This window comes from Salvia hispanica, chromosome 1, assembly GCF_029641045.1.
Source record: "Salvia hispanica isolate PSC_SH4W2 chromosome 1, Shi_PSC_v1, whole genome shotgun sequence".
Taxonomy (NCBI): domain Eukaryota; kingdom Viridiplantae; phylum Streptophyta; class Magnoliopsida; order Lamiales; family Lamiaceae; genus Salvia; species Salvia hispanica.
The window spans coordinates 32105147-32126189 of record NC_142692.1 but is presented as its reverse complement, the minus strand read 5'-3'; the positions used below and the strand labels follow the sequence as shown (position 1 = coordinate 32126189).

Sequence of the window (21043 nt, the reverse complement as noted above, 5' to 3'; positions counted from 1 at the left end):
TATACACCTTATATATTATAGTATTTACTTTTAAAAACTTTGAAGAATCAAAACTATATACTATATTGTACCATATTTAGTCAATTAACTGCATTTTCTTTTACTTAATTAAATTAATATTATTCTCTATAAAACTCTTTTAACATATATCCATTATGCAAGTGATAAAATAATATGCAATAATGTAAAATGGTGCATGTTTCGGGTTAGGGATGTCACAGTCCGGAACCGACAGTTCGGTGGCGGTTTCTGTTCTTAAAATCTAGAATCGGAACCGGCCCGTGGTTCAAATTCCGACGGTTCTGGTTCAAGAAAAAAGTCACGGTTCGGCGGTTAACCGCCGGAACCGAAAACCTTGGGCACCTCTAAGGACAGCCATATGCTAGCCACAAACTCCTCATGCCACATCATCAGCACTAAAATTCTCCTGCCACATCATCAGGACAAGCAACTGGACAAGCAATAGGCTAGCCACAACAATCAAAAATAAAAAACAACTAAATTTACGGAATTAAACAAAAAATACGGAATTAAATTTACGACACATATACAGGAAAATGCAATAATTTCATTTAAATTAAAAAAAGTGCGTCCTAAAAAAAATTACATAAATTAAAAAAAATACATAAAACAAAAAACTATCGCCGTGCAGTCCTCCGCGCCCACAACTCTTCAATTAAATCCTTTTGGAGTTGAATGTGAGCATCCACTTGGCGCATGTCGGCATGTGCCTAGAGGCGGCCAGTTTCATCGTGAGGTACCCCTCGTTGTACGTTGGCGGCGGCCACACCGTGGCTTGGACCGGCTTCATTATCGTCATTGGCCCAACTAGTCAGTTGTACACCTTCATCTTCGACAATCATGTTGTGCATGATAATACAGGCGTACATTATATCAGTAATGCAGTTGACATGCCACAAACGCGTTGGATCCTTAATTGCCGCCCATCGAGCCTGGAGCACCCCAAATGCGCGCTTCACGTCCTTGCGTGCCGAGTTCTCCCGTTCCGCAAAGTAGGCCTTCTTGTCCTCATTTGCGCATCTGATCGTCTTCACAAAGACGGGCCACCTAGGGTATATCCCATCTGCCAAGTAATAGCCCATATCATGCCGGTTGCCGTTGGCGACAAAACTGATGGCCGTACCGACGCCCTGACACTACTCGTTGAAAAGGGGCGATGAGTTGAGGTCGTTGTTCAACCCGGCTATCCCAAAATACGCATGCCAAATCCACAGCCGATAATCAACTATGGCCTCGAGGATCATCGTGGGATTCTTTCCCTTGTAGCCGGTGGTGTAGAACCCCTTCCAGGCAGAGGGACAGTTCTTCCACTCCCAATGCATACAATCTATGTTGTCTAACTTCCCCGGGAACCCATGCTTATCCCCGTGCATCTGCAACAGATCCTGACAGTCTTCGGGGGTAGGGTTTCGAAGATACTGCTCACCGAATATTTCAATGACGCCCTGACAGAAATACTTCAGACACTGCAGGGCAGTCGTCTCACCGATGTGGAGGTACTCGTCCCACATGTCTGTCGCGCCTCTGTAGGCCAACTGCCTGATTGCCGCAGTGCACTTTTGAATAGCTGAGTGGCCGAGTCTGCCAGCCGCATAAACATCTCCCTGCGCATCCTAAAACGCCGCCTGAATAGGTTGTCCCCAAACCGCGGCTGCTCTGTGAAGTAGTCGTCATATAGCCGTTGATGTGCAGCTACGTGATCCCGATCAATCATTGCTCGGCGGTGGACAACGGGTCAAGGTACCGGCGGCTGCTGCTGCAAGGCCCTTTCTTACAGCTAGGGCTGGCAATTTTTGACACGACACGATAACACGACACGAACCGGCACGAAATTAATGGGTTTGGGTCAGAGCTTATCGTGTTCGTGTCCTTATCGGGTCGACCCATTAAGGACACGAAAATTTCGTGTCGTGTTCGTGTCGGGTTCGTGTTATCCGCTAACAATGCGTGTTCGTGTCGTGTTCGTGTTATCCGTTAACACATAATATTTTAATATTATTATTCTTATTAACACATAATATTTTAATATTATTATTCTTATTATTTCATTTTTCAATACTTATTTTCGTGTCATTAATGGGTTCGTGTCGTGTTGACCCGAAACGGTTCGTGTCATTAATGGGTTCGTGTCGTGTCCGTGTCGTGTTCGTGTCTGAGGGTAGCGGGTCGTGTTCGTGTTCGTGTTTGAGGTTTTATTAACGGGTCGTGTTCATGTTTGTTGTTATCGTGTTCGTGTTCGTGTCGTTATCGTGTCGACACGATAACGACCCGACACGCACGATTTGCCACCCCTACTTACAGCCGCTCTGCCTCGCGGATCGTATAGGCCTCTAACTCTTCCAACACTTGTCATTCGAACTCCTCCTCGGCATCCCCACCACTACCACCACTACCACCCGCGTTACTCATTTAGCTTATTGCTCTTGTACAGAAATTCAGAGAAAAAGAATATTCGTTAAAACAAGCGGTGCAAATGTAAAATGACGTTAAAATCGCGTATATATAGTGTTTCGGAAATTAAATAAATAAAAAAAAGTCGCTGGCCGATCGCCAACCTATAATGGCGGCGAGCCAATCGGCGAACGCATCGGCCAGCGACCAATAATCGGCCAGCGCTCGACTATTTTTTCGCCAATTTTGCGCTCGCCGCCTACAATAGTTCGGCGAGTGGACCGGTCAGCGCCGGGAAGCGGCTAGCCGGCCCGCTCGCCACCATTGTGGATGCTCTTATTAACCATTTTTAACACTACAAGAAGTAGGGGTGGGTAGGTATGGTATACCTTACCAAAACCACCATACCGTATACCTTACCGTAAATACGGTATGCGAAAAAGTCATACCTTTACCTTACCAATGTTTTCGGTATACCGAACTTCGGTATACCTTATTTTCGGTATGACGAATTTCCATACCGATATCGTACCTGATTTTCGGTATACCGTATCGAAGTTCGGTATACCTTACTTTTGCGGTATACCTGACTTTCAACATCAATTCAAATAGAAAATTAGAGTATTTAGAATATTATTTATATTTTATAGTTTTGAAAATAAAATTTATTCATAATTATATTTATATTTGACAATAGATTTTATAATTTAAAAATATATAAAATATATTTTATATAAAATTGTGTTTATATTTTTGTGGTATATACCTTAGTTTACGGTATATACCTTAATTTACGGTATATACCGAATTTCGGTATGCAACGGTATACTGCGGTATTTGAAAATTCATACCGTTACCTTACCGGAATATTTTGGTAAGGTATCATACCGTACCGAAAGTCACGGTATACCGAAAATTCGATATTTTCGGTATTTTTTCGATACGATAAGGGCGGTATTTCGGTATTTTTCCCCTGCCCTAACAAGAAGTACTGCTACTATTTCCTATTCCACCAAATAGAAACATCACTTAACTGAGCCAGTGATGAAGGCGTCGTTCAAGGCTATATACGAGCCCGACAAAGCGGCAGCCGCTTCCACCATTTCCGTCAACACCGGCGACTTCAAGCTCCGCGCCTCCCTCACCGATGCCACCGTCGTCAATGGTCCCAGCTTCAGTGAACGACCTAGCTATCGCCGTCGAGAAACCCGGCTTCTTCATCGTAGACTACAATGTGCCCAAAAAAGTAACCTCTAATTTCCCTACCTCGTTCATTTCGATCTGCAAACTTATACTTTTTCCCTAATTTTAAAACTTCGTAGCTATCGCCTCAGAACTGAATTGACTAAGTAACAATCCGATGCAAATATTTTGGGCGTCAATTGGTTATATGTTTGCCTTGCTGTCACTCATCGTTGCTGTGAATGTTTCATATGAATTGACTCCGATGGAGATTTGCTCAATTTTTTGTTGTATTTTATATTGGTTGAATTTGTAGGATATTAGGTTTCAGTTCATGAATAGTGTTAGGGTGGCAGAGAAGCCGTTGAATTTGACTTACATTCACAGCAAAGGCGACGGGCGGACCATTTTGGATGGGGCTTTGGTGATTGATTAAGGCAATAATGTCTCTGCAAATCATGTGCTCGGAACAGGAAATACGAAGCTGAAGTATACTTATGTTCATGAAGGGCTGACAACTTTCGAGCCGAGCTATGATTCGGGGAAGAATGCGTGGGATTTTGCTGTAACGCACAAGGTTTACGGGGATGATGTATTCAGGGCTACTTATCAAACATCTGCTAAGAATTTGGGGTTGGAGTGGAGCCGAAATTCAAAGCAGAACGGGTCGTTCAAGGTAAAAAGCAATTTTTTGGTTTGTGTGTGTTGATCTTTCTGTTGAATAGGATTAGTGAGTTGATGGAGCATTAAGTCTTGTGAAGTTGCATAAATTTCTTATTTCTTAGAAAAGGAGGTGAAAACAGATTGCTGCTTTTGTTGATCATAATCTTAGCACTTATTTATGCAATCAAATGCATATGTTGCCTTCCATGTTAAAGGTGAGTTGAAACGTGCTTGCATTTGCTCACCGAGGGAGTTTATAAGGAGTCTGCCACGGAATGTCTACCTGCGTTCGGTTAAGATCTTGGTTTAATAATGTCAGGTCGAGTTCTAATAGTAAAGTCAAATTAGTTGTATTTCTGTTTAGTTCTTTTCCTAAGTTAGATGGAAAGGAAGTTGGATTTGCAAAATTCCATGGTTTGCTATTAACTCCGAACTGCACACAGCCACACACTATCATTTACACAATTACACTGGGAGCTCTAATTCACTGAATCATAATTCGTGCAGATCATAGCATCCATCAATTTGGCAGAGGAACGAAAAATACCAAAATTATGTGCCGAAACTACCTGGGACTTTGAGATGTGATCTCCTTATTTGTGCTGCAGGGGAGCAAGGATCTCATCGCTGATGGAGTATTATGTATTTTTAACCCTTCAGTTTACATGTAAAGATCAATTCTAGGTGGGCACTGAAATAGTATTTGATTTTGCTTTGCTACCTACATTAACCCACAATTATTAACTCAACGATTAACACAGTGTGTCTTTTTTCCACTCAAGTTTGTTCTTCTTCTATCCTAACTTAGGTGAGGTGTTTCTATTTTGACATATGAGTTTGGACAATGATATTTAGTGAATGAAATTGTAAATAACTAATTAGAAGAAAGAGTGTAAAGTAAAAAATGAGGAATAAAGTGAAAAAGATAAAAAAATGATAAATTAGAAGATAGAAGTAAATTATCGGTCAAAATGATAAATATCTCACTTAGATGAGGACATCCCAAACAAGAATATACAGATGGAGGAAGTATGTACTATTATAATAAAAAATCATTTAATCTACTAATATTGTTAATTTACTACTCCATGTGCACTAATGAAAACAATTCCCTTTTTGCTCCTTTTCAAAATCTTCAGTGTGGATTGCTAATTATTTCCACCCTTAGGGGGACGCCTTTATATTACACTATAACCGAAGGGGCAAATAGCAATAGGATAAAACAAATTGAATTCTTCCCGGCAAAAGTTTCCAACATTTGGCGCCTAAACCCTATATTCCCCAATTTATCTACGCTTTCCAGATCCCCATTCATTCCATCCCTAAATCTCCCCTTCAAATTCCAATCGTCGAATCTAGATTGCCGGAAAATGGACAGCGACGACGATTATCAGACATTTTCACCGCCAAAGGTGCAATCTCCGCAACTCCAATTGCGGAGGCTGAAGCGCTTGAAGAAATCCGACGACAAACCCCTAGAGGATCCGTTGTTCGACCCGAATGAGGATCCGATTTTGTTTGACCACGTCGATTTCGCCAAGCTGGAAGCACTGGAGAATGATTCGGAGCCACAAGTTGCCGACGAGTCAATTTCAACTGAAGATGCAGATTTATCTCAGGAGTCACTGTCTCAAGGCGCTGGAGAGGAAGTCCAGGATCCGATTTTGTTTTCCCACGTCGATTTCGCCAAGCTGGAAGCACTGGAGAATGACTCGGAGCCACCACTTGCCGACGAGTCTATTTCAACTGAGGAGGCAAACTTATCCCAGGAGTCACCGTCTCAAGGTGTTGGAAATGGATTAGCGATTGGTGTGGAGGCGAGGAAAACTAAGAGGGTTTTGGAGTTTGATGATGATGTGGTTGGTGGAAGTCCGATGAGAGAAGGCAGTGAGAATGAGCTGGAAAAGAAGAAGGAAATCATTGGAGAAGAGGGCCTGTTAGGGGAGAACGAAGGGAAAAAGAAAAAGAAGAGGAGAGAGAACAGCGATGAAGGTGATGAATTGAAGATCAAATCGTGGGGTTCTAAGAAAGAGAGAGATGCGTTGCCTAAAAAAAGCAAAAGGGGGGAAGAGAGAGATGAGTTGCCTAAAAAAAACAAAAGGACCGAGGAGAAGGTTTGTTACAATTTAGCATTCTCGAATCATCTTATTTTGGTGTGATATGCTTGTTGACCTATTGTTGGATACTGAATTGCTGTTTTGCAGGAGAGGAAAGAGTATCTAAAGGAACTTCATGCTGAATCTCAGAGATTGTTACGAGGTTTTTGTTTAATTTTAGTATTTTTTAGGTGGCTGATGTTTTAATTTACTATATTAGTAGTTATTACTATCTCTCAGGCATGACTGATAGTGTTTGTTGGTCATGGTTTTTCTGTCTAGAAACCAGTAATGCATCATTTAAACCTATACCAGCGGTGCACAAGCCTATATCATCAGTTCTAGAGAAAATCCGGAAGAGAAAGCTTGAAATTTCAAAAAAGTGGGTAGATATCACTTTCATCCGCATTCTATAAGAATAGAAGAGTATTTTTTTGTACCTGCATTCCCGAATATGTGATGGTTTTGATCAGGCTTTATAATTTTATGTGAACTTTTGTTTGGTGGAAGGCCTATGATTTCAAATGACAGCAATCATGGTTTCGAGCGAAACATCAGGCCTAGAGACAAACTGATGGACCTTGATGTACCGAACGAAGACAGATCGGAAGAAAATGCAACCATACCAGTAGAAAAGAAGGCGAATGATCCACTTGAAGAACAGAGTAGTTTGGCTGGTTCTAATGTGGATGAAGATGATGGTAAACCGACAATACATGAAAATGTTCAAAATGAAGTGGTAAGTCTGATTTATGATAGACTTCATTTTGATTTTTGAAATCTTTTACACTTAACAGTTCATAGGTGCTTATGTTGTGCTGTTTTATCTTTGGTGCAAGTGAGTGAAATATTGATTTAGCATGTGAAAGATGTGTTGAGAATCCTTTTGTACTTTGAAGAATTGACCAGTAGTTTGATCAGTTATTTGCTGATTAATTAATGCTTCCTACCATTTTAACTGCAGCCTGCAAATGAAGAGCCTACTCCTGCACCCCGAGCTCCAGTGGATGATACTCAGGTCATCATCATTTTTTTCACAGAAATTGCTGAATTTGGTGGTTTGTGGCTGAAAGTTCTCCAATTTACAATATTGAGATGTCTACAGGATCTTTTTGATGATTCAGAACCACTGGGTACTACAAATGTACAGAATGATGAGAAGCCAAATAATCTTTTGGATGAAGATTTTGCTCCATCTTTACAGGCTATGAACTTGAAGTTCGATTCTGTCCCCATGGATGTTAGGTTAGTTGAATTTGAGGCATTGTTTTGTTTGCTCGGTTACTTCTGGCTTTAGTAAACTATTTGGTTGCTGTAAATAGAACCTTTTTCCACAAAAAGAAAAGCCGATACACTTGGCTTCTTGGCTTTGCTGGTCCTAGTGATATTCTATTAGCATCGTCTTTAGTTCAGCTCAATGATTATAATGCTGTACTACTATTTACTCCTAACATTGTCTTAAAAAATAAAATGACCTCTTTATTTGATTTCTCAGCTCTTCAGACGAAGAGGACAACGACAAAGAAAATTCAGACCCTCATCCTCGTGTAGTTGCTGATAATTCTTCTCCAAATGGCGATCCTGTAAAAAATTTTATTGATGAGGAAGCTGAGGAAGAAGATGATAGTGACAATGATCTTAATCGTTTCCCAGAGAATGAAGGTGATGATATTGATGATTTGGAGGAACTTAATGCTATGATAGCCACTGAGTATGAAGAAAGGCTCACTGATAAAGAAAGGCGCAATGAGCTCCATCAGAAGTGGCTTGAGCAACAAGATGCAGCAGGAACTGATAATCTCATACAGAGATTGAAATGTGGACCGGTAGTAAGAGATACATTGTTGTCGGACGACGAGCCTGAAACTGATGAGGATGATGAGAAAGATGAAGACATTGATGATGAAGCTGAAGAAGGCTCTTTGCAAAAGGAATCTGGCAGAGTAAATATTAAAATGGCTAAGCAGATAATCCTAAAGTTGTATCCTGATAAAGAAGATGCTTATGTATCTGATGGTGATGAAGATGATGACATCCAGAGGAAGCGTGCACAGTGCCTCATCAGAAAGGCAAGCTTTTACAAGTTATTTGTATTCTTGTCGATGCATCTTTAGGTTCATCACAATATGTTGTATTGCATGTGTTGTTTTTTGCTCTAGTTGTTGAGTTGTTGCTAAGCTTTATACTTAACTCGAGCAGGAAGAGAGAGCTACAATAGCATCACCAACTGCTGATGCAAGTTCCAGGGAAGTATTTGGTCTTATCAAGAAACTGAATATTTCCTCTGACAACAAGAGGAAACCAAAAGCTTTTTGTAAGACATATCTTCTTGTAGTGTATTAGTACTATATATTTTTTTTGCATCTCGTCACTAATTGCTGATGATAATTTGCAGCCGTCTTTGATTCGATCATTAAAGGGGGAAGTAGTGGTCTATCTGCTAAGGTAACAACTACACATGTTATCTTTTATGTTAAAGCAACGATAGAAGTTACAGTTCTTATCTGCAAACATAGTCATCCTTTGATTGCATCTTCTTCAGAAATCTATTTGCTCGCACTGTAGCTTCATAAATCTTCTTCAAGCGGTGAATAACAAATGGTCTTGGGCAAAGAGTGATTGCTGTACTATTGTATTCTGCTTATTGTTGTCTTCTTGAGTTCAAGATGCAAAGTCATTCTTACCATTAGACAATTGTTTGAGTTTCCCTGCATCTTTCTTCTGTCATTTATCTTTTGTCTGTAATATGATGCATTACTAGAAAAGAAATGTGGAGCACGAGAAAATAAACTATCCGTTCTGATTGTTAACTGCAGTCATCTTTTGTTGGACGAGCATCAAACCATCATATGCCATCATCTCACAAGCAAGGGTCAGCAACAGTTCGACCATTCATTTTCGGAAGGGATGACAGCAATAGCCGGAGTTCCATATCAGTATCAGAGGACTCATTGAATGCAGAGGTAATATGCCATGATAGTTTAGAGAACACACAAATGCTTAAGCTACTATTTTTGGCTAAAACATCAAGTGTTTTTAACCTGCAGCTACATCAAGAAATCCGACCAACCAGGAACATAACTGCCAAATACAGCAACTCACAGACCAAAGTTAGATCTCAAACCACAGATGGTGGTGTAGAATCAATATCAACAAGCACTTCTCTGCTCGAGATTTTGAAACGATCTTCATCAAAGCCTAAAGTCTGTAACAACGAGACTCCAGTCGACTTCACAAAGAGTATCTTTGGATTTAAGGTTCCTAAAAAGACAACAAGAGTACAAGGAAGAGGCTAGCTCCTGTGGTGATACTGATTTTCTTTCTACGTGATTATATTCATTGATCACAAAATAGTTATAGCATAGTATATGATCACTTCGTTTCTTGGAGTCAGAACATCATCAGATTGCCTTTGCCATGTATACAAGTTTGAAGCATTTGTTGAATTTGTAATTTTATTTGTTATACAAAGTGAATGTTATCTTTTTTTTTTCGTAAAGAAGTTGTGGGTATTTATGGTCCTTGTATTTAGGCCCAACCTCAAAGCCCAAGTGTAATTATTCCAAAGTCCCAACTGCTCGGCCACCTCAAACCATCTGTGTGTGACACGTGTCCCACCCGACCCGCAATTCAGCCTCCCAAAACCATATCATCAATTGCGAAATATGTATATATAAATTGAAATGAAAACTAAAGTAGGAAAAAAAATTTAAAATACAATTAACTTGCCACACGTGTGTACTGTACACACGTGGATTGTGGAGTAATAATCATGCAAATTTTGCAATAATTATAGACCACCTATTTTTTTCTGGTAGGCGGCCGAGTCAAAGTTTTCATGATGTTCCCACTAATTCTTTTTCTTTTTGTTCAACATATTACCTAATTAAATTACTTACAAAAGTAAACCCTTTAGTATAATTTTCCATAGTCAAATCTCACCATTAATGGTGCAAAACCATTAATGCGTTAGTGCGCCGAGTAAAAACTCAACTGCGAAAAGGAAAAGAATGCAAAATTAATTCATTATGGTCAATTCAATAACTCATGCAGTCATGTTGTCCCAAGATTCAACCCACGCGTGAACTATGACACATTCTATTTCACACAAAAATAATAATAATAATAATAATAATAATAATAATAATAATAATTATTATTATTATTATTGTGAATTTCATAATTATATTTTCGATACGTAATTCTAATTTTGTACAAGCTCGTACTTGTAAGTGTTGTATGCTCAAATTTATCGAGATTGTGAAATTCCAATCTTAAACATTTGGCTTGAAAATACCAAATCATATTTTAGGGATACATATTAACGAATGCATCTTTACTAAATTACATGCATTTATGTACATTTGTCCTCCAATGTCCATTATGTTAACATATTGCAATTTGATGAAACATACTCCTATGTCACATTATTTAGCACATGTTCGACTCTGGCGATTAAGAGGACCCGCATCTGAATCAATAAAGCAAGTGGTGATTATGGTTTTTGTCAATATTTTTTTTTTCATTTTTTCAATGATTTTTGTTTGAGTTTTCATAGTTCATTCATATTATTAGCTAAAATTGACAATTAATTTGGAATCGGAACTTGACAAATACTCCTAGGAGACAATTACGTTTCAAAAAGTAAAATCGTCGATCTAATTCCAGTTTAACCATGCATCTCTAATTCTAGATGAATCGATCAAATTAGCAAAACATTTCATTTTCTTGGATACATGATTACATTTTATTAATTGAAAATCAATACTAGTAAATGCTGATATTTTCAGAATTAACCTAAATATCTCCCCATTTAATTAAGATCAAAATAATTAGTGGCTGGTATAATCTTGAAGCAGTCTAGGTCTCCTACTAAAATGCACATCTACTTAATTACCATTAGAAATAATAATAATACTTAATAACAATAATGACAATAATTAACTTTTGTTAATCTGTAGGATTTAATTTAATCAAATTCCAAACCACTGTAGACTTATCGTTGGTATGAACTTGTTTTGAAAGTTCAAATCAGTTGGCCCTTTCGCGCACTCCAAATCATATTTCTTCTTCTTCATCATCAATTCTCTTTCTCTCTCCTCAGTTAGACATGGCGGAACGGAGCCGAAACGACGCCGCTTCGTCGTCGCTCTCCGATGTGGGGATTCCGACCGGATTGAACCGGATCAAGACTCGAAGAGTGACCCCGAATTCGGCGGATGAGGATTCCGACCAGTTTAACGAGTCGCCGAGCAGTGGGTTTTCGACGGCGGCAGCTCATGTGAAGCAGAAGATCAAGGCTTTGAGTAAAGGACATGTCAAATTCGGTCGTTCTAGAGAAGGTATTTTGTTGCTGTTAATGGAAATTGGAAATTGGAAAATAATGGTTATGCTTTATTTAGGTTTCTCTACCTGTTCAATTGAAATGCGATTATAGGGCTTTTGGTGCTATCTAGTATATTAAGGTAAGAGTTGTTTATTGATTGATTATTGGTTCCTGAGGAGGTAAAATTTGATCAAACCAGCTAAAGAACACTAATTGTGATGAGGGCTTTGCTGTTGGATTTATGACTGTGAGTGTGCAACCAACCTCTATTGGTTGGGTGGTCATGTTAAATGTTGTATTTATTAAAACTCGGAGCACTCTGCAAATTGTGCTATTTGTTATTGAGAATTCAGATATGCTGGAAAATTTATAAAATAAATGGTCATTGTTTACCTTTTTTTGATCATGACAAACTTGCCAACTTGGAAATGAAACGTTGGTACTCTTCTTCTCCTCTCTCTTTTCTAATGAAATAGAGGTTCAACTGATTCGAAGTTATGAGCTTTTGGAGTGGGTTGGGTTGATGACGTGTCAGAACCGAGCTTAGGGGGTATAAGTATCTGAAGTAAGCCCAGTATATAAGTAATCTATGGGTGTTATTTGGCAATCATGTCTTACCCTCCCTTAGATAAGTTTTATTCAGGAGTTGAGCACTTTGCCGGCATCCTTTCGAAAAGGGAAAGTAAGAATATATGGAAAAAGAGGAGAATACATAGAATAAAGACAAAATGGAGATAACAATGGCGATAGCGTTTCTCGTGCAATGAATGACCCTCACCGCCTCTCCCAAAGTTTTCTAAACATTTATAGCAAAATTCATGTTGTATAATGGAATTTCTTGTTTCAGCTTCCCATGTAATGAGATTTTTCCTTTTGATACTTGATTGAATGCTGAAGTTTTATTAAATTATCGCTTCTGGAATCATTCAGAATTGAAGACAGTGCAACAATAAATTGGTATGAAACTCTTGCAAATAGGTCTTTCACCCCAACATATATTTGTTTCTATATACACCAATTTACAGATTTAATGACTAGTAAGAGTATCTCCATTCATCCATCGACAGATGCATGTACATCTGTACCTATGCTTTTTTATCTAATTGTTACGTTTTATTCCGATATCTTATTACTGGGTTATTCATTAAAAGTAGTGCAATTCAATTTACAAAATTGTTTACGAGGCAGGATTCCGCAAAGGAAGAAAGATAGCTCGGTGGTTTTCTTCATCCCTTTTTAAGGACTCTGATCAACCTGTGGTTGATGCCACAAGGAATAAGGTCATACTCTTTTGCATTGCATCTCATTTTTCAGTGCTTAAGTGTTTCTTTACATTTTCTATAATTTATTTTATCTAACTAACATGACAGAGTAGTAAGTTGGAGTTCAACATGCCTAGTAAGGAGGACCCTAGAAGAAAGCTGCGTAAGACATGGATAAACAAAACTGGGGATTTACCAAATGCCACAACTACTAAAGTGCCAAAATGTATAAAGAGTTTTTCTCATGAATTGGGACCGAAAGGTGGAGTTCAGTCCCCTAATCCTAGGGCTCACAGCTTTAATGATTTGAAGGTATTAATGACATTTATTGCACGATTATTTGATTTTGGTGGTTGCATAAAGACAATGTAAAAAAATATTTTTCTTAAATTAATTAATATTATTATATGTTTTCAAGTATAATATACTGAAGAATCTTCAGAAAACCAATTTTCTTTAGGAACCAGCATGAGCTTCTTTTTGTTGTTTTGTAACTTCCCTACACCATGGCATTTAGGAGCTCCTGGGATCACTTCGTTCTAGATTCGATGCTGCTAAGAAAGTCATGAATATTGAGCTTGGTTCTTTTTCACGGGAGGTGCTAGAAATTTTACAGAAAGTGGAGATCTTAACACCAGATGAATATAAAATGGCAGAAGAGCTTTTTGTTCTTGCGCAACAATGCATTGACATGACATCCTTAGACTTCCGTACAAAATGTGAAAAAATTGTTCAAGATTTGACTGCAAAAAGACAGACATGCCAATTTGAGTTGCTGAAATTGCTGTTCACTCGCATCTTGTTCATAATGACAAGGTGCACAAGGTTGCTGCACTTTGAGAAGGATAGTTGGCCTGCGAATGAGCAATCAATCGGCAAGTTCAGAGAATGTTTAGAAAGGGTCCCTTCTGTTGACATGAACTGGGTTGAAAATAAGGGATTTGCAGAGTCTGAAATGAGTGATGATTTGCGACCCAAAGATCATACCAACCAGAAGTTACCCACAAAAGAGCATACATTGGATACTACTTCTGAGATTGAGATAACAACTACGGAACCATCAGACAAGTATGATCCAGAAGTGATAAAAGATAGCATGTTAGTTCAGCAAAAAATATCTCAAAATACATGTGCTGATATATGTGACGGTGAGCATACGGATGGCATGTTTCAGATAGAATCCGTGAACATGGTGAAAGGCAATTGCTCAGATGAGTCAAATTTAGTGATTTGCCGGATATGTGAAGAACTGGTTCCTGCCACTCATTTGGAGCCACATTCTTTTATCTGTGCTTTTGCAGATAAATGCGTTTCTAAGCATTCAGATGTGAATGAACATCTCCTGAAAATCGCTGAGTTACTCGAACACCTGTTAGAGTTACGCAATTCAAGCAATCATGAAACATGTGTAAACCCTGAGATCTTGAGGGTGAGGACTACTAGTTCCGCAGTAACCACAGAAGGTTACTCACCAAAGGGAAGTGAGAGTCGAAGTAAGGGAATGGATGGACTGTTAGAGGATCTCCATGAGATGGACACTGCCTGCATTGAAGATTCTCAAATTGCAAACTTGGTAAACCTAAAGAGTCACTTGCTAAATAAGGTAAACCAGTATGGATCACCATCCTCTAATGGAAGCATGACATCTACATCATCTGCAAATAGTCCCAGGGCTGGAAATCTCGACGTCTTGTGGTTAGATCAAAACAATCTGTCAGAGCAGGAGGACATGCAACAGGTTTGTCGTTAAAGACCCATGATACATTAACAGAGTAAACATCTATTGTTGCATACTAGGCCTTTTCTTTGATACATCAGATGGACCTATGATATTTCTGTGAAATTGTTGTCATTTGTGGTATTGGGATGGTGATCTTTATTATATGTTCTCTGTCTAGAATTAGATGGTGGATTACCACAATCAAATTTGTAAAATACTCACCATCTTCTCCATGTAAAAGTACTTCATTTAAAACTGGGTAAAAATGACATTGATGGGATCTTCATCGTAGAATAAAATGTCCTATATTTGCTTGGAAATTTTGATTTCTGGATATGGGGCAGAGCCATTCCAACTTAAAGTATCACAATTTACTGAAAATTGACTTGAACTGGATTTGGTTGACCTCCCTGAAACTTTTATAATATGGTTTATGATGTAAAGCTGGCATAGTAAGCTGTCTTTGCACAGTGTTATCAGGTGATTCCTTTTTTGTTATATGTATGCAGTGTTCATTTTCAGGAGACTGTTAATCACGATATCTGCAAATCGTTCATGGATTTTCTTTTGCACTTTCTGTTGAAAACTTAGCATGTGTTGCTTAAACTCCCAAATTTTATTTGCAGATAAATGACCTTGCTGACATTGCACGCTGCGCGGCAGAGATTGATATTTCAGAAGTAGGATCCCATGAGTTTTTAATAGCTTGTATGCATGACCTGCAAGAGCTTTTGCAGCATAGCAAGTATGCTGCTCTTCTAGTGGATACATTTGGTGGCCGGATTGAAAGCCTTTTGAGGTATGAGGACAAGAAACTATAAAGAAATATGTGTATGAAGCCTTACTGAAGCTACGTAATCTCTGATATGCAGAGAGAAATGTATATTTGCTTGCAATCAAGTGGACATAACTGATGATGGTGGACGTCCAGAAAGTGCCAGATCTTTGCTTGATAGTGCATCTCAGAGTAGTACAACATCAACTCCTTCACATCCTGCGCATAAAGATCGTACAAGTATTGATGACTTTGATATTATTAAACCAATCAGCAGAGGAGCCTATGGGAAAGTCTTTCTGGCTAGGAAGCGAACAACAGGTGACCTATTTGCAATTAAGGTATGATTTTCAGTGATGAAATTTTACTATTATGCTTGAATACTTAAAAGTTAATAATACTGACTTAACACATAGTGACCCAAAAGGAAAGAGACATTGCAATTTGATTTATTCCTTTGACCCTGATTCATTGTTGGGAGAATAGTGTAACTTTTTAAGAGATTCTTACAGAATTTTTTGTTCAAACAACTAGAAAATTGTTGGATTTACAGGTTTCTGTCTGATGACGTATTCATATTGATAATGCCACACATCATGAAGATAGTATGAACATATGAAATTACTGAAATTGGCCAAATTAGATGGGTTGAACTGTTCTGAGTATGCATGTCTACATGTCTCCCTTTATGTGGTGATGGTCTTCTAGAAAATTACTAAAATAATTTAAATGATTGTAAAGCTGTGGACCATAGTCATTTGGTCCTTATATCTTTACCTCACCAAGCAAGTTTTTCAAATGTAAGTGAAATTATACATTTGAACTGTGCAGAAGATGAGCAAATATGTGTTTGTTGACAATTATATGGTGATTCATCTTGGCAGATATTATCTGGCCTTACTTTTTTGTTTTTCCTGCTAGATATTATGTTTTTGTGGTTGATTTGATTTGTTAATGATACAGGTGCTGAAGAAAATAGATATGCTGAGGAAGAATGATATTGATCGCATATTGGCCGAGCGTAACATATTAATCACAGTGCGAAACCCATTCGTGGTAATTTCTGTTGATAATTTAGTCCACCTAAATCTGCTTTATTTCGAAAATTTGAACATGATATGAAATATTAGGAGGGTTCCTCAGAAATAAAATATCATCACAAACTGGTTCATTTAAAAGTTTTATGCTTGGTGCTGTGTAACAGAACAAATGTGATTTTCTTACAGGTTAGATTTTTTTACTCATTTACCAGTAGAGATAAACTTTATTTGGTCATGGAATATCTCAACGGCGGAGATTTATATTCTATGCTGAAAAAGCTTGTTTGCCTTGAAGAAGCTGTTGCTCGTACCTACCTTGCGGAATTGGTAAATATAGAAATCCTTTACATATATAAGCTCTTTAAAATTGTATTGTAAATATGCTTTGGCATTTTCAGGTGCTAGCCTTGGAATATCTTCATTCTCTTGGGATAGTGCATCGTGATCTAAAACCAGACAACATACTAATAGCCCATGATGGGCATATCAAGGTATTGCCTACAATACTGTATATGGCTCTGTTGTCAAGAAATCAGTTGTGTACAAGTAGGGCCTGAAAGGATCACAAACTGTTTTCTGGCTACTTTTAATAATAGGGCCTGAAAGGATAAGAGTTGATAGTCTTTCTACCTACACCCATTTATATTTAAAGCATCAATTTGGTCTATATTACAGATTTTTGCTCCTATATTGAAAACGTTGGATAATGAAAGTAAAAGATTGTGTGCTTAAATGAGTTTGAGAAATTACCTTATTTTAGGCATTCACATCAAAATCTACCATTGATAGAGATTACACTTGGCAATTGGCACTCATGAGTTAAGACAATGACCATTTTTTCTCATGATGACTTATGACTACTAATCCTTACAAAATTTGATCAGCTTACCGACTTTGGATTGTCAAAAATTGGTCTCATGAATTGCACCACTGAACTACCCACGCAAGATACAGAAAAAAATGATGCTTTAGATTCAAATGGTCACATGGATGCCGACATAGTGGACAGTCACCATTCAGCTGTTGGCACCCCGGATTACTTGGCTCCTGAAATTCTTCTTGGAACAGAACATGGTTAGACAGCTATCTGATCCTTAATTTTATTGCGCACATGGTTGATATTTATCACTTTTCTGTCGTTTGTCTATATATTCTATATACACTAAAGAATTTGGGAAGAGAAAGTTGTTTCGGGTTGCTTATAGTATATCTTCTCGACACACCACAGGTTATGCTGCAGATTGGTGGTCAGTGGGAATTATATTATTTGAATTAATAACTGGAGTCCCACCCTTTAATGCTGATCACCCAGAGGTATTTGTTAAAGTTTTTTTCACAAAGATCATTTACATGCTAAGCTCTTGTATTAAATCGGCAGTCTATACATTTCATGTAGAAATGAATAAATTCCGGTGGTGATTATTGTTTTCAGCCACATTTTGATAAATGCATGTTGATTTAAACAATATTTAGAGGTTGTAATATTTTGCATAAATCTTTAATTTTTCCTAACAATTAACTACTACATTATTATTATCCCTTGGGAGAGTCAAGTTCAAAAAGGCCATGGGCGCAGTTAAATTTGGATTTTTACTGTCTGATCTCTGATGTCATCATTATTAATATTTTCAGAGTTCAGGTTTATCATCCTATTAGAAATAAATTTCAGGAGCTTTTTGTGGAGAGTAAATTTTATGATTCAAGTATTACAACTTACGTTCAGCCAATATGTCTAGCTTATAAGCAAGAATAACTCAACTGCCTGCCGGCATATGATATGCTCAACATTGATCGATCACAATCTTGTCGCATTTTTGTTGTCTATCAAACTAAAGCATACTAAAATTTTCTAAGGGAAGTATTAAAGTGTACTTACACATCCCAAGGACATAACAGTTTGTGACAATAGAAGACGACCCTAAGTTCTCTTGGTGGAAGTTACAACAAAGCATTGAGATGTGTTATATAAATATTGATTTGGTTCTGCATTGACTATCAATCTGTTTTCTTCTTTGTTTCTATTGCTGAGAACTTGTTATTTTTACTGCATTAATTGTGCTATTGCTATTCTGGTAACCTTTTTGTTGATAAGTTTATCTAAATGTTTTATTTGTTAATCAAAGAGTTACCCTTCTAATCATTTTTCTTTTTTGGCTTGACAGAATATTTTTGACAACATTCTTAGCAGAAAAATCCCCTGGCCATCAATTCCAAGTGATATGTCTTATGAGGCCCAAGATCTGATTGACAGGTTGGCAAACACGCGTAAACAGAAAAAAACATCAAATTAGTGCCTTTTCGGACGCTTAGATTGCAGACTTTGAGTATCTAGTGTTCGAATAGCAACCTGGCAAACTTCTATATAGTGTGATAATTCTATTATTACTGAAAGCGTTTGTGGAAAAATACACAGGTTGTAAATACCTGAAATAATTTTTTACTAATCACTGTTTTATGAACCATATAGAAAAAATAAGATTTTTTTTTTCACGTTTTAACTTATTATTAATTAACTCCTTCAAAGTAATAGGCCGGGCTTATACTTTCTGTTCTTTTTGGTATGCATAGCTGAATCGTGTATTTGTAAATGAACCTTCACAGGCTTCTTGTTCATGATCCAAATGAGCGACTTGGGGCAAGGGGAGCATCAGAGGTTGCTTATTTCTAATTGTATACTATGTTACTAGTAATAGAAAGATGTGCAATTCCACACTGAACTGTCAGTTATTTTTTCTATTTCAATTCAGGTGAAAGCACATTCCTTCTTTGCTGGAGTGGACTGGGATAACCTTACCTTACAAAAGGTGTGTGCAAAAAAAAAAAAAAAATCAATAACACTGTTTATGCATATTCTTGTCGTGCATATTGCATGTTCCGTTGGTTAAGGGTGAAATTCATTAATTGTCTCTAGACAGGCAAAACTTTGTCAACAAAAATGATAATACTATTTGTTTTGCTATCCAATTCCCCTATGAAAAATATAATTTTAGATTCAAGGTTCAAACATATCTACTTTATTGATTTTATATCAAGCGGCATAAAGAAACTAATGTTTGGATAGAAGAATATTTTACATGCAACTGTGCAAGACCTTGCCCCCAGATGAGCATGGCCTACCATATGGAATCCTTGCTATGTGTAGGCGGTATTCAGATTTTTTAATCCACTGTCCACTTTAGTGTAGTTCTAAATTGGCTACAAGCTTGATACAGTTGTGCAGAATAGAATAAAAAGAGATGTGTATTGGGAAAATGCAGTGTGCTACATTATTTTTACTTGACAAGAGAATACAGAGTTAATAAATACTATAGTATATAACTGTCTTTCTGATGGTGAATTTGGTGATTGATGTTTCTCAAGGCTGCATTTGTACCACAACCAGAGCGTATGGATGATACGAGTTACTTTGTATCACGATATAATTCAACTGGAATGGAGATTGATGAAACTTCTGTGGACTCTGATTCCGATTGCTCTGAAGTGCACACAAATTCCAAATTAGAGGTGGACTATATTGCTCATAATTTATTTTTAGCATCTTATCCAGATGCTGGAGGAATATATTGCCCAGCTGTCAATGTTGACGTATGAAAGATTTTGGTTTCTCTTGCTTCAGAAGATGGATGAATGCGGAGATCTAGCAGAGTTTGATTCTTCACCTCTTGATCTATCATTGATAAATTTCTCTTTCAAGGTATGTCACTTTCTATCTTGCTAAATCTGCCTCCTCTTCTGGATTTAGTATGTTCAATTTGAAGCATATTCCATTGCTAAAGTTCTGGATTAGATATAATACAAGTTTCACAGCTACCTATCACTGACTAAGGTTTGTGGTCCAGTGTGATGTTGGGTATTGATTATAATTATTGAACCTGGATTCAAATCTATACAAAGTGCTACTGATAATCAACTGATAGAAGCTCAGGTTCATAATCAATTTGTATTTTATCAATTCAATCTAGATGACTATCTGCATATTATGTACCTTGTTGGTGGGTCAAAAGAATGCAAAGTTGCAATTATTTAGCAAGAATATTCATATCATCTCAGCTATAAGTTTCAGAAAACTAGGGCGTCAAACTGCTTATTTTACCTGTATTCTGGTCTGAATGCTTTCACATTATGAGTTTTTACAACTTTATTGCAGAATTTGTCGCAGCTGGCCTCAATAAATCAGGATGTACTCCTACAGAGTGGGAAGGAGTCATCAAAGTGTTCGTCCCCATGCAGAGGTTCAAAACCGCCTCCCGCTTGATTTTTCAATATGGTTCGAGTCCAATTGGAAGTAGCAGATATATGTAGAAAAGAAAAGTTGTTGTTAGTTGAAGTAGAGAAGAGGGATGCGATGTTAGTATTTTAGCTGTATATAGTCAATCCATTTCACATCTTTTTATTTCTGCATCCTCCCGTCTCTTGTATGAAACAGAAACTTCTGTTCATAATTAATCATTTTCAACTTATTTTAGAAGATTGTCATTTTCAAGTTATAAAGTAGTAGTAGTAAGTATGTTGTGTTGCTCCACCTTTGTTGGTATTGTACTAGAAGTGCGACGGGACGAATTTTTGC

At 37.6% G+C, this 21043-nt stretch overlaps 3 protein-coding genes across 5 annotated transcripts; all 3 read left to right on the top strand.

Moving 5' to 3' along the window:
* The first annotated feature begins 3445 nt into the window (after positions 1 to 3445).
* LOC125223763 (outer envelope pore 24B-like protein) lies at positions 3446 to 5038 on the top strand. Its single transcript, XM_048127052.2, is given in 4 exon segments — positions 3446 to 3585; positions 3587 to 3658; positions 3911 to 4270; positions 4765 to 5038. Coding segments are annotated over 4 exon segments (642 nt in total). The 5' UTR covers positions 3446 to 3456; the 3' UTR covers positions 4846 to 5038.
* A 448-nt stretch (positions 5039 to 5486) lies between these two features.
* LOC125218899 (DNA ligase-like protein) lies at positions 5487 to 9845 on the top strand. The gene is made up of 11 exons (XM_048120695.2): positions 5487 to 6371; positions 6462 to 6516; positions 6636 to 6735; positions 6864 to 7092; positions 7318 to 7371; positions 7459 to 7598; positions 7849 to 8422; positions 8553 to 8667; positions 8749 to 8798; positions 9170 to 9316; positions 9401 to 9845. Exons 1-11 carry the CDS (start codon positions 5628 to 5630, stop codon positions 9647 to 9649), a joined length of 2457 nt encoding a protein of 818 aa, XP_047976652.1. The 5' UTR covers positions 5487 to 5627; the 3' UTR covers positions 9650 to 9845.
* Positions 9846 to 11368: 1523 nt separating this feature from the next.
* Positions 11369 to 20944, top strand: LOC125218422 (Protein kinase superfamily protein). Of its 3 annotated transcripts, none has more exons than XM_048120084.2 (17): positions 11369 to 11695; positions 12868 to 12959; positions 13050 to 13253; positions 13459 to 14679; positions 15288 to 15460; positions 15534 to 15777; positions 16400 to 16492; positions 16663 to 16803; positions 16875 to 16967; positions 17361 to 17550; positions 17705 to 17790; positions 18639 to 18727; positions 19078 to 19129; positions 19224 to 19280; positions 19837 to 19980; positions 20096 to 20170; positions 20624 to 20944. In XM_048120084.2, the coding sequence occupies exons 1-17, from the start codon at positions 11464 to 11466 to the stop codon at positions 20729 to 20731; spliced, it is 3294 nt and encodes a 1097-aa protein (XP_047976041.1). In that variant the 5' UTR covers positions 11369 to 11463; the 3' UTR covers positions 20732 to 20944. The 3 variants fall into 3 exon arrangements, with proteins under 3 accessions (XP_047976041.1, XP_047976040.1, XP_047976043.1); XM_048120083.2 differs by having other exon boundaries at positions 11370 to 11695; positions 20093 to 20170; XM_048120086.2 differs by lacking the exons at positions 11369 to 11695; positions 12868 to 12959 and having other exon boundaries at positions 13126 to 13253; positions 13402 to 14679; positions 20093 to 20170.
* The last annotated feature ends 99 nt before the right edge of the window (positions 20945 to 21043 follow it).

What these genes read in the sequence shown, in the direction of transcription:
- LOC125218899 (XM_048120695.2), top strand. Translation starts at nt 5,628, where the DNA reads ATGGACAGCGACGACGATTATCAGACATTTTCACCGCCAAAGGTGCAA. An exon ending in TCTGTCCCCATGGATGTTAG is followed by an intron (nt 7,599 to 7,848) that starts GTTAGTTGAATT and finishes TTGATTTCTCAG; the next exon opens with CTCTTCAGACGAAGAGGACA. An exon ending in GAGGAAACCAAAAGCTTTTT is followed by an intron (nt 8,668 to 8,748) that starts GTAAGACATATC and finishes GATAATTTGCAG; the next exon opens with CCGTCTTTGATTCGATCATT.
- LOC125218422 (XM_048120083.2), top strand. Translation starts at nt 11,464, where the DNA reads ATGGCGGAACGGAGCCGAAACGACGCCGCTTCGTCGTCGCTCTCCGAT. An exon ending in TTGATGCCACAAGGAATAAG is followed by an intron (nt 12,960 to 13,049) that starts GTCATACTCTTT and finishes CTAACATGACAG; the next exon opens with AGTAGTAAGTTGGAGTTCAA. An exon ending in CAGTGCGAAACCCATTCGTG is followed by an intron (nt 16,493 to 16,662) that starts GTAATTTCTGTT and finishes ATTTTCTTACAG; the next exon opens with GTTAGATTTTTTTACTCATT.